Raw genomic sequence first — 12,583 nt, 5'->3', positions numbered from 1 at the left:
ATTGGTCTCGAGTAGAAAGCCCGCACTGTGAACTCAACTATGCTATTGGCAATAAACTGTGGGAAAACTGGCATCTAAATAATTCTTTAACAAAGGCTTTTTATAGTTCAGGGTTTGATCGTGTTTCCAGCTGAAAGATTACAGTCGTTCAGTTATGGAAAAACATGTACCTTGGCACACTGCTTATCTGTTTTGCTTTAATTTCAAAAACAAGTTGTTTCTTTTTCAAAAGGAATGCCAGGCTTTGTAGAAGATAATGGTTTTTCTTCTGTTACAGTTTGCACAACACTCTCAAATGTAAGTGCCCAGTTTGTTTCTCACATTCTGATGATTTCAGTCACAATAGTTGAATATCAGCTTTTTTGAAAATAGGTCATGTTGCTAAGTAGCTATCATCACATAACTGAAATCATAAACTGTGATTCCAAATGACTTTGAGAATCAAGCCAGTCTGATGCTAGCCTTTACTGTATGAATACAAGCAGCAGGAGGCCTGTGCAATCCTATAGCTAAAAGAATTTATCAAGTTAATGTTTTTGAATAAACTGTTGTCTTGATTTCCTTAAACATATTCCAGGTTTATTGGGAAAATGGAGCACAGATCACCTCTCCTCATGATAAAGAAATTATAAAATGTATAGAAGAGTGCGTTGAACCATGGAATGGCTCTTGGAATGAGAATCTAGTAGACACCAGTCCCCTTAGAGAGGATCCACTGAAGAAGATTTGTGACTGTTACATGGAGGATCTGAAAAAGATCTGTTATCATAGGTATTGTATAAACCAAAATGTATTTAAATTATGTTTTTAAGTAAGCTCTGAGTTACATGTGGAAAACTGCTTACAGATAGACTTCAATAATAAAGCATGTGATCCTGCCATACATAAACATTTTTGGTTTGAGTATAGGGATTGGGCTGTCTTGCAAAATTTTAATAGTTTTGGATCTGCCTGTAGTTACTTTTATCGTCACAAATCAGTGACGTGACTTCTGTCTTTACAGTTCATGTCTGTGTGTTCCACTCTGCCACAGGTATCACTGTGTCCTTGAGGCCATTGCTCTGTGCTCTTCATGGTGGAAATAATTTTTGGTTATCTCCCCATTCTGTCTCGCCCCATCCCTTCTCTGAGATGCCATTAAATTTGGTGGTCACCATCATTAGGACGATAAAGCAACCTGCCTTTGGACACTAGGCTACAGTAAAGCATGCTGATGTGAACCATTTTATGCAAATGAATATGCTCAAAGAGTTCTGAATAAAATGCAGAAATTCAGAGTAAAGGTGAGGTGTACCTGCATGGAGTAAAGGTAAGTTTAAAAGTTAGGTAGTAGAGCCAGAGTAAGATCTTCAGTGTAGTGGAAGACCGTGAGTTTGATGCAGGAATTAACAGTTCGTTCTTTGGTGACTTTCAGCTGATGCAGCAGAAGGTAAATGTCTAATTTTCCAGAGGAAGTGGCTTTAAACCAGCAATTTTTAGTGAAAGTTCAAATGAGCACTTGTCAGTCATTCCTTCTTTGAAATTAATGCAGAAATCACCAGAATAGTACAAAGTATAATGTATTTTGCTTTCCCACATGAAAGTAGTCTTGTTAAATAACTAAAACCTTACTGAATTTCTGTTTTCCTTCTCAGGGAGCTAAACATGCAAACAAACTTGAAGTTTGTTCATACCTCTTTCCATGGAGTTGGACATGACTATGTGCAGTTGGCTTTCAAAGCATTTGGCTTTCAGCCTCCCATTCCAGTACCTGAACAGAAAGATCCAGATCCAGACTTCTCTACTGTCAAATGCCCAAATCCTGAAGAAGGAGAATCTGTGCTGGTATTTTTGTTTCTACTTTGTCAGGTTTCTGTGAGCTTTCCTCTGTTTGGATATGATACTGTGTTGAAAAACAAATTGAGGAAGAGAACAGAGTACCTGCTTTTCAGCTGTGTTAATACAGTGGGAAATCCAAATGAGATTTTCTTTCACTGCATGTTACATATAAGTAGGAAGATTGTGGGTTTATTTGCTCTTGTGATTTTATTTCCTTTTTTTGTCCTCTCCCTCTTCTCCCACCAGGAGTTGTCACTGAGGCTTGCAGAGAAAGAAAATGCTAGAGTAGTAGTAGCCACTGATCCAGATGCAGACAGACTAGCAGTGGCAGAACAGCAGGAGAAGTAAGTAATGAGACCTTTTATTTTATCTCTTTCTGTAGAAGAGGTAGTGAAAGTTGCAGAATGTCCCCAAATGGTTGACAGGCACACACCTTCAACCCGCTCTCTTTCCTGTTGTGACTTAGCTATTTGGGTGTTTTTCTTGCTAGTTTCATCTCATGGTATAGCTGCACCTGAAATAACTTATTTTAAATAAATTAAGTTGATAACTGCTAGATTAAATACCAATGTTACAGTAAATGGCCAAATAAAACAAAGAAGTTGAGTGGTTATTAAAGAGGGTGAAGTCCTGTTACTGGTTTTTTTGCTTTTATTAAGCAGACAGATTCTGACTTGGGTCAGTTAGCTGTTGTGGGCTTCTTTGGGTTTTTTGTTTGCTTGGGTTTTTTTTCCTGGCTTCTTCGTATTGAATAGAAATTATTTTTTTTTTCCACTAACAGGCCAAAATTCTGATCATTGTGTAAGTAACTGTCTATAATGTGCGGTTGCGCAGGCATTGCCTGACTACAATGTATAGACTGCTATACTTCTGTTTGATAAATTAAAAAGACCTGAGCTGTCTTAAAGCTGACAGTAAGGATACTCCATCCGGTATCTTTGCTTGCTAACAGAATGCACTGGACTTGTCAATCATGGAGATGTGATAAATGTGGCTAGTATGGTGGCTTTGTATAGAGCAGCTTGTCAGTAGTGTGCTCAGATTCCTGTTCTTCCAGCGACTGTAGAAAACACTTCCCCTCAGTGGATGCTCCTGGGAAACCTGGAAGAGCTCTTATTTTCTATTTTGTCTGCAGTGGCTGCTGGAAGGTGTTCACTGGCAATGAGCTAGCAGCTTTGTTTGGGTGGTGGATGTTTTCTTGCTGGAAAGAAAACTGCTCCGAAGATGCTGATGTGAAGAATGTTTACATGTTAGCCACCACAGTCTCCTCAAAAATTTTGAGGGCAATTGCACTTAAAGAGGGATTTCACTTTGAAGTAAGTGTGGCTTCTATGATGACTTCTTGACATTAAAATTTGATTGGCGTGTCCCCTGCTCACAACTTTATGAAATGAAAAATAAACAGGTGAAATCCAGTCTCTTGGCTGGGGTTTTTTATGTGTTCCACTTAGCAGAGAATGCTGGTTTACCTAGACAAGCTTGACTTCAGCATCTGCAGTGCTCCTCAGTGCACCTTGCAGCGAATGCGGGCTGTGAGATCAACTTGTGCAAAGCTGTAAGGAGGCTGTAAGAGATGACACCAGTGAGAACCTAAATTACACATTATAGAAATACCTTTGTCTTGGTTATTTTCCTTGAGGTAAATTCTTCTGTGTGAGAGAATGAAAGCTTGTATAACTTGGCAGGTTTACTACAAAAATGGAGCGCTCTTTGATGGGTTTGTAGCATTTGCAGGTTACACAGTGTTCCTTTGGGTGCCCAGAACACTAGTAGATTTTAAATCTGGTTTTACTTTAAATTGTGACAGAGGAACTCTTATGTTCAGATGCTTAATATAGTTGCAGTAGGGACTTACTAAAAAGAAAATGGGGGGTGCCCCCCCCCCAACCGACCGACAGTTACTATTTCAGTTCCTGCATTCAAATTAAGTACTTGCTCTGATGTCTGCTGGATGTTAGCTCTAAGAGGTGCAAGTGCTCTAAAGCTTGGCACAAACATACAAAGATCCAGGTCTTGTTTATACATGTTTTAATTAAGCCCATGTACAACAGGAAAAAATATATTGCCAAACAATGAGGAATTAAAAGCTAAAAATAAAAGGCACTCTGAAAACCATTTTGAGGGATATGCTTAATCAGGTTGAATATACTGCTCATATATTATTACTTATTTTTCTTCCCAGAAAGGGACACACTTCAAAAAAAGAAGCTAGGAAATTATAGAATCCCTTGGCCTCCTTTAAAAGCTTCCCATCTTTGTACCTTCCTTCTCTCCAGGGAGGACTGTTACTAAGCTTTTTACTGCTTTTGCATGATTTGAAGAGCACAAGCAATGCTCTTCTCTTCCATCGCCCAAACCTGCTGTTTATATTTCTGTAACTGTACTGTTGTCTCATCTGATAAGCACCACCAAGGATCTCACCCGATCTCGGAGAGAGCCCTGGGCTCTCAAGCATGCTTACTTCTTGATTTGATATGCATGTCCTAGCTGAGTATTCACTAGTAAAACGCTATCCTTTGTTTTAGATTTTTGAGATTGATTCTGCTTTAGATTAATGATCTAAACTGAAGATGTGACTTGTCTAATGTTTGCCTTTATTGTCCCTGTCCTGTTTGTCAATCAGTTTTAATTTTCAAGAACATCAGAAAAATGTTCTTCAAAGCTTTAGTTTTTTGACTCTGCAGCAGTCTTTTCCATTGACCTTAAAATTCAGAATGCAGCATCTCTCTGCATCCTGGAAGTGAAACGAGTAGCGGGTACACTTTCTTCTTTGACTTGAAACTAAGCTGAAAATGTGTATTTGAGGCACTTTTTTTCCTTTCTTGTTTCAGGAAACACTCCCTGGTTTTAAATGGATTGGAAGTAGAGTTAAAGACCTCCTAGATAATGGAAAAGAAGTTCTCTTTGCATTTGAAGAGTCTATTGGTATGCGTGGTAATATTGCTTTAAAATGTTGAGAACTGTGTGGGGGATATGGAACTAAAAAGGAGTGGTCTTAGTTATGACACGAAACACAAAAGAACTTTGTTTTTTTTCTCGTAGTTACTAGTATTGGTATTTTGCCGTCATCAAATCAACTTGCCAACTGTCATAATAAATGATAAATGAATCTTGGATTCTAGTATTGTGCTCATGCAGTTTCCGATGCAAACCTGTTCTGTTACAGATTGAAAGTGAGATGCCAGAGGCAGACTGCTGTTGCTCTGTGGCCTTTTAGCTGAGGTTAAGCGTAGGATCTGTTCTTAATATCTTACAGGTCCTCTCTGTGAGGACATGCTATTGATGGCTACGTGGAACTGGGAGGTGGCTTGCTTCGGTCACGCTGTCCATCACACCAGTATGGCAGTTCCTCCAGGAGCTGTGTGCAGTCGCCTTGTACTTAGAATAATATGTGAGGAATCCAGGCATGTGCAGAAACAGCATTAAATACCTTATGGAAGTGTGTGACTATTCCTGCTGACCTTGCCTTGAGCACTCTGTTTATCTTGGTGATCTTGCTGACACCACTTACCTGTAGAGAACTATGCAGGGAACATTTTGGCTGTAGGAATTCTCCACTTTTTAGGATAAATGGCAGCTTTCTGAGATGGCGTATTCACATATCATATGGCATTTGAAAATGAAGCAAACACTGAAGAGGGTGGGTGTCTATGCCAGTTTCCTTCATAAAATGAAGGAAGCTTTTAACCATAAGGAGTTAAGATCTTGCTCCCGTGTCCCTTCAGAAAGGAGGCATCTGGGCAGTGCTGCGAAGTGCTGGTTTATGGGTTACCAAGGCTGGATATGTATGGGCTCCTTTGGTCCAAATTACTGCAAAAGACTCCTTGCAGTACCTGTGTGCTTGCACAAAACAAGCAAATTTTTGTGTTTAACACTGTAGTATGAGAGATCTCCTTAGAGAGCAGATGTTATCAATCTGGAATTAATTCATTATAGCATGTGTCTTTCCAGCCCTATAACCCCTAAGTTAATTAGATGTCTTAGAAAAGAGGAATGCATATGCAGTAATAAAACCAGCTTACATGTATTGGCCAATTTTCTATTACAGGAAAAGGGTTAAAACTTCAATCAAATCAGTGTAATAGTATGTCAGGCTATTTTTCCACAATCAATTTTTTTTATTTCTAGGCTTCATGTGCGGCACATCAGTGTTGGATAAAGATGGTGTAAGCGCAGCTGTGGTCATAGCTGAAATGGCAACCTACCTGGAGGGCAAGAACCTAACACTAGCACAGAAACTCATTGAGATATATGAAACGTAAGTTGTATTTTTCATTAGTATGTTCTACTTAACTATTTTGGAGCTGGGAATAATCTAATAAATATTCTTTAATGCATCCCTCAGATGCTTTCTCACTGGAAATTGTTTTTTCTGATGCCGTGATGGACGACAGTCTTTGGTATTACAAATACCCCTTGAACACCATATCTCCCAAAGGACTTAGAGGCCTTTTCTATTGTATTTCTGCAATAAATTATGAAAGAATAGAATTTTGCATATGGATCCACCAGGACAAACTTTTCTGTTGTATTTGATTCATGCTGTGTTACTTCTCTTACCTCCTGATGGGTAGCTGTGTTAGTTGTGGTCTGTAAGACGGGTAACAATCTTAGTTGTGGTCTGTGTGCCTCTGAACACTTAGTATTTTCACTTATACATGGTCTGGGGATTGTTAGAAAATCACATGCTGTTGTTGCAGAGGCTTGTAATAGAACAGAGGTTAAAGGAATGATCTGTGTTCGGTAGCTACAGACACGATTCACAGCAATAAAATGAGGAACATGTTTATATCAGAATTAAGTGATGTAAGCCCAGTTAATCAGCAGAAGCACAGTTCCTTTGCTTTAACAGGACTGGTGGCATGGTTAAGCAAATCATATATGCCACTCTTTCCTGCCAGCCCAGCAGAAGGGCAGACTGTGGCCCTTCAAACCTTGGAATGATAAAACACAAACTATGGTCAGTATTTATCTCCTTGTGGCACTCGGAGTTCTGTCTTTCATATGCAGACTGCAGCAAAACCGGTAATGCACAGCTGGATTGAAAAGCTGTCAATGATAGCCCTACAGGAAAATTTATCTCCCAGTCACACTGATAAATGTGTTTATTTAAAGAAAGATTTATCATTCAGTCACACTTAATTTTTTGAAAGCTGCGGAGAAGGGTCTCTGTAGAATGAGGAGTGGGTGGCGTGTAGCAAAGAACAGCTTCAATTTCAACATGCAAACACGGCTGCTGCACCTGGTGAGCGCTGCTTGCTTTAGGTCTGACTGGGGGTAGTAGTTTTAACTTGGATGAAATAATCGGTCACCTTCCTCAGAGGCTGTTGAAATAGTCTGTTGTTGTGCCTGGTCCCATGGCTATGGCAGACAGTTTTTGATGGTGTAGGAATAATACTGCATATTAATTTCCTGAGGGCTAGCAAGGCTGTAGTTAGCCAAATGGTTAGCTTTTATTTCTTTGGAACTGAAACCTTTACTTGCATTTAAAAATAGCTTGAAATGATGTGAGTAATGCAGTGAAATCTGCTTCAGAGTCCAAACATTTGCCTATAAATATCTGTTTCCACAGCTGTGAGAACTGCATTCTTACTCTGTTACTGCTTTTCCAAGCAGGGGCTTTATTTAGATACCAAATGTGCAGAAAACTTCTGAATCTTGTAACTGAAAATATTAATCTGCTTGTAGGTATGGATATCACATATCAAAGACTTCCTATTTCTTGTGCTATGATCCTCCTACTATCAAAAGGATATTTGAGAAACTTCGGAACTTCGATGGCTCTCAGTCTTATCCAGACTTTTGTGGTATTTACAATATATTACATGTACGAGATATTACCACTGGCTACGATAGCAGCCAGCCAAATAAGAAATCGGTGAGTCACAAAGTATTTTTGCAGGAGAGGTTTGGTTTTTGAAGAGACTGAAAGATAAATACACCAAGAACTACACAGAAAGACTAACTATGTCAACTAAGATGGCAGGATAGTTACCATCATCTACTAAGACTGCTTAATGACACTTACTGGGGGGAAAATGCTTAAAAGTGAAATGGCTTGGCTATGGTATTGACTACTCTGATATAACTATGAATGAACTTTATTAGCTGAAGTGAGCTTGATGCTCCTGCAACTTTTAAACTGTCTAGCAGGCTTCCAGATGTTGGAATTCCAATGGGAGTAAGAGGGAATCCTGTTTCCTGAAATACTGAGTCTGATCTAGGTGATAGGCTTGTCGAGCTGAACTTGTTCTAGACTGTTGCATTGGCTGGTGGATGTATGCTGCAGGGGATTTAAACATGTTTATTTAGCTTTGTATGTACTGAATGTTGTATTTACAAAAAAACAAACCACCCCCCCCCCACTTCTGTGTTGGCTGAAGTGTTCTGTAATAAAATGTTGTTGTTGTTTATGTAGGTGCTGCCAGTGAGTAAAAGCAGTCAGATGATCACTTTTACATTTCAAAATGGTTGTGTTGCCACCCTTCGGACAAGTGGAACAGAACCAAAGATCAAGTACTATGCAGAGATGTGTGCGTTGCCTGAACAGAGGTCAGTAGCAGGTCTGCATACACGTGTTGAAAGATGCTTTTGGGCTGAAAAGTCTGTATGGAGAAATAGATTCCTTGCCTGGTGTGGGATTCCTCTGCTGCCTCCTTGGAGACCTAAGCCTCAGCTGACTGTTCCAGCCTGTTAAACTGGGCAGAGCAATGCACATTCCTGCTCACGAGGGATCTCCTCTGTAGTGGATAAGACAAAGAATTGAATTTTCAGCATCTGCTATAGTAGGAGACTTATTAACCCAATTTCTCATTCACTTAGAATTAAAAAGTGATGAAGCTGTGCTGCTACTGGCAAGTAAGCTTAAAATCAAGTGGATTCCTGTTGCATTTTGGAATCTGCTGTGTTGCTCTGAGCTTCTGGATAGTAACTAGAGGTTGGTCCATTTTGGATAGCCACCTGAATTGAGCTTCTTCCAGTTTAAGGGGGATAGGAAGGTGGGGAACCATGGGGTATGTTTACAGTATTGAAATCAGGAGTGTGAGTGAGGAACCTAGGTTCTCAGTCTAGCTAATGGAGAGAAGCAGGCTCTCGAATCGGATTCCTAACCTAAATTGCATGAGTACCCCTCCTTTTAGACTTGCATCCCAATGTTGCTGTGGAGTAGAGAACTGAAACTAACACAGAGGGGCCTGTGATTCAGTATTTACTTCTACTTATTGGCAGGAATTCAAGGTGTGCATATTTTTATCACTCAATCTTCTGGTCATATTTAGGCAGTCGGTGGATAGGAAGTGGTAGATTTACCTTTGCTTGTGAAATGTGCATGTGAAGGGATACACAAATCCATGCCTAAACAGCTTTCCACAGTTGGCTGAAGATTTGTTTAAAACATGGTTTATTGCTACGTGAAGTGAATTAATACAGGTACGGCCCATCTTTTGAATCACACTTTTAAATTGTTCTGAATAGACCGTGGAATAAGAGCAGGTCAGGGAGGTGGTAGGAGCCCTGCATCCCATACAGCACCTCTTGTCAGAAGCTTGTATTAATTTGGTCAGAGAGCTTTCTGATGGTTTGGCACATGAATGCACTTTTATGTGGGTGTGGAAATTCTCACTTGAGTTAGAACGTGCCTCCGTGAATCTGGCAGTGGGCAAGGTACTGTCTGGTGTAAATACCAAAGAAAAAGTAATATAGAGTTGAGGCAAATGGCTGCACCAACGAGGAAGAAATCTGGCCTTCACTTGTGTTAAGGTTAGGTTTAAGGCAGTATTGCCAGCATTTATAAGTAAGAGCAGTGAGGAGAGAAACTAAGTACCTGAGAATGCTTTGATGCATTGTTTGGGCTTTTGCTGCTCTTCATTCTGGTAAGTCAGAAAAATATGTTGACCTTTCATTTTAGTAATGCCTGTGGTTAATAGCAGTTATTATCTGGAATATGAAATGGCTGATAACGCCCTGGCCGGTGTCAGCAGCAGCGTGGCCAGCAGGGCCAGGCAGTGCCCGTCCCCCTGTGCTGGGCCCTGGTGCGGCCGCCCCTCGAGCCCTGGGCTCAGCGTTGGGCCCCTCACCCCCAGGCAGACCCGGAGGGGCTGGAGCGTGTCCAGAGCCGGGCAGGGGCTGGGGAAGGGGCTGGGGCACAGCTCTGGGGGGGCGGGGGGAGCTGGGGGGGCTCAGCCCGGAGAAAAGGGGGCTCAGGGGGGCCCTTCTGGCTCCCTACAGCTGCCTGGCAGGAGGCTGCAGCGAGGGGGGTCGGTCTCTGCTCCCAAGGAACCAGCGGCAGGACAGGAGGGAACGGCCTCCAGCCGCACCAGGGGAGGTTCAGGGTGGGCACTGGGAGAAATGTCTTCCCCGACAGGGTGGCCAAGCGCTGGCACAGGCACAGCCCATGGGGGTGTCAGAAGATGTGTGGATGTGGTGCTTGGGGACATGGGTTAGTGATGGACTCGGCAGTGCTGGGTTAATGGTTGGACTCGATGGTCTTAAAGGTCTTTGCTAATGTAAACGATTCTGATCCTAAACTGAAAAGCCATTAAGCTTCCCTGGTTCAAGGCATAAAATGGTCAGTAGGGACCTCAAAAGGCATTCCTTGCCGTAACAGGTTTGCAAATGTTTCTCTGAGTGCTGTTCATTGATTATTCTTGAAAGCTCAACATCAGGAAGGTCAATTTTGTTGCAGCATTTTTGGGCGTTTTCTTTATAAAGGAAGTGCTGACCTGAGGGGCAGTGATGTATTGCCAGTTCCACAAATGAACAAAGCAAACGTAAACAGCTAGTTTTTCCTGTTCTGTTAAAAACAAACTGGGTTCCTCTCCCTCCAGCGAGACTCCTGGCGTAGCAGAAGTTTATGCATTTTAAGGGTGTTGCAATGCATTAGTGTTTATGCATGTGGATGTTGTCTTTTTGCTCAAATGGATGTCTGGGCATTTAAACAGGGAAAGGATCAGTATATTACAGTGTCCTCTTGTGAGCCGTGACACTGTACCTGATTACTCAGTCCCTCTAATTGCACTGTAGTCAAAATACAGTCAGATACCCTGGATGGCCATCTGGACACTGTGTAGAGAAGAATATAGCGTATCTAGCTCTACTTTTTTTTTTCTTCCTTCTTACTTTTCAATACATTTACAGTCTGTGTCTGACCAGTCTTGCATTGGTTTTGCAATCATTCCTTCGTGTGTCCTCTCTGCTAGCCTTGAGCCCTCTGGTGGCAATTACTTTGTAAATCTAGTTAAATAAGTTTAAATTAATATTGCAGTAGTTCCTACTGAAAAGTAACTTGTTAAAATAAGCAGGGTGGAGTTTCTACATGTTGATGCTGGTAGGAAACATAACAGATCTGTCTATCACCATCGGATCTTGCTTTTTATTTTTTATTTTTAATAGATGTTTGGTGTTTCAGACCTTTGACATGTATTGTTCTTTTTTTTTTTAGTGACAGAGGCGTGCTGGAAGAAGAGCTTCAGAAGCTTATCGAAGCTTTGATTGAGAATTTTCTTGAACCTGATAAGAATGGACTGGTCTGGCGTTCTGCTTAGATCTCCTGTAACTGGTGTTCAAAGAACTAACTGCCTGCACTGCACCGTGTGAAACAAAGGAACCAAGAACAGAACTCAGTTTAATACGTGTGTGTGTGTGTTAAACAGCTACATCTTTATTCTATAAAGAAGCAGTATTATTTTGTCAGGCTTCTCACCAAAATCTGGACTAGAAAATTGTGATAAAGAGAAGGGATAAAAAAGAATGGAATTTATCATTACAATTTTCTGTCCTTTTGACCAAAAGACTAATTAAACCACACCAATGCAAATGAACTGCCCTAGTAGGTTTAAGGCAGCTGATCTTAGCCACTAGATCTTGTCTTAAACTAATTTCAGGTACCCAATACCTTTTGTGCAGAAAGGTTTTAGAATCGGGTCGTGGTCATGTTTGACTGACAAAAAAGCCTGCTTCTTCCTAGCTGTTGTGTGTGAATGTAGGTATCACTGTTACAGGTCTTAATTTCCAAAAATGTTGAAGTAGAGTTCAGTGCTTAGCATTTCTTGTTTAGGCAAGTTGTCAATATGACATTTTTTTCAGCTACTTAAATATCCTTCTGTTAAAGGTGCTCTTGGTGCATTGTAACTTTCCTGTGTGTATCTTAAAATATTTACTTGACAGTGAAACAATAGTGGCAACACCTGCAGTCTGGGTTTTGAATTACGTTGTGCCTTTCCAAGGCTTCCAAAGGCATAGAAACTTACTCATTCCATGGTTAAATTGCCCATTCTAACTACATAGACTTTGCAAGCATTTTTTGTCCCACATCTATGAAGGGTCATAAGCTTTTTTTTTCCCCCTAGTAAAGGTTTCAGAAATTTGTAACTTTCAAGGAAAATTCCAGTTAGTGACAGTTTTGGTTTTGATAGCTTGAATTCATACTGTCTTGTGTATTTAAAAAAGTGGAGGTGAGACAGTGATGCCACTCACTTTTAGTTACTAAATCACAATTTTTTGGCATATTTTGTAAGCTAATTTCTGTTGGAATAGCAGTTTGCTATTACTGTTACTCTCTCTGTTTTAGGGCAAATATGTCCCACTATCTGTTTCCTACCTTTGCTTGAGTAGCAAGTGATACTGCTAATCACTTTTTCCAAAAAAATACCGATACAGAAATTCCCATGTAAATGTCTAGGATTTCAGCAAATAAAAACTGTTTTGGCACAGGAAGGCCGTGGAAGATACTTTAACTGAAACAACACTTCAAGAAAAACTGCCTGTT

General features: G+C 40.6%; 1 protein-coding gene across 4 annotated transcripts in view; it reads left to right on the top strand.

Moving 5' to 3' along the window:
• The window catches only part of PGM2L1 (phosphoglucomutase 2 like 1), a 41,006-nt gene extending 28,695 nt beyond the window's left edge, over positions 1 to 12,311 (top strand). For all 4 annotated transcript variants that reach the window (XM_055703089.1, XM_055703088.1, XM_055703090.1 and 1 more), the window contains 9 exons: positions 578 to 771; positions 1,635 to 1,824; positions 2,065 to 2,162; positions 2,954 to 3,134; positions 4,650 to 4,743; positions 5,947 to 6,076; positions 7,507 to 7,696; positions 8,237 to 8,370; positions 11,258 to 12,311. In XM_055703089.1, coding sequence (XP_055559064.1) covers positions 578 to 771; positions 1,635 to 1,824; positions 2,065 to 2,162; positions 2,954 to 3,134; positions 4,650 to 4,743; positions 5,947 to 6,076; positions 7,507 to 7,696; positions 8,237 to 8,370; positions 11,258 to 11,360 — 1,314 coding nt within the window. In that variant the 3' untranslated portion in view covers positions 11,361 to 12,311. The remainder of the gene's footprint in view (positions 1 to 577; positions 772 to 1,634; positions 1,825 to 2,064; positions 2,163 to 2,953; positions 3,135 to 4,649; positions 4,744 to 5,946; positions 6,077 to 7,506; positions 7,697 to 8,236; positions 8,371 to 11,257) is intronic.
• The last annotated feature ends 272 nt before the right edge of the window (positions 12,312 to 12,583 follow it).

Source organism: Falco cherrug, chromosome 2, assembly GCF_023634085.1.
Source record: "Falco cherrug isolate bFalChe1 chromosome 2, bFalChe1.pri, whole genome shotgun sequence".
NCBI lineage: Eukaryota > Metazoa > Chordata > Aves > Falconiformes > Falconidae > Falco > Falco cherrug.
Note: the sequence above shows the minus strand (reverse complement) of the source record. Positions and strands in the feature narration are given on the sequence as shown.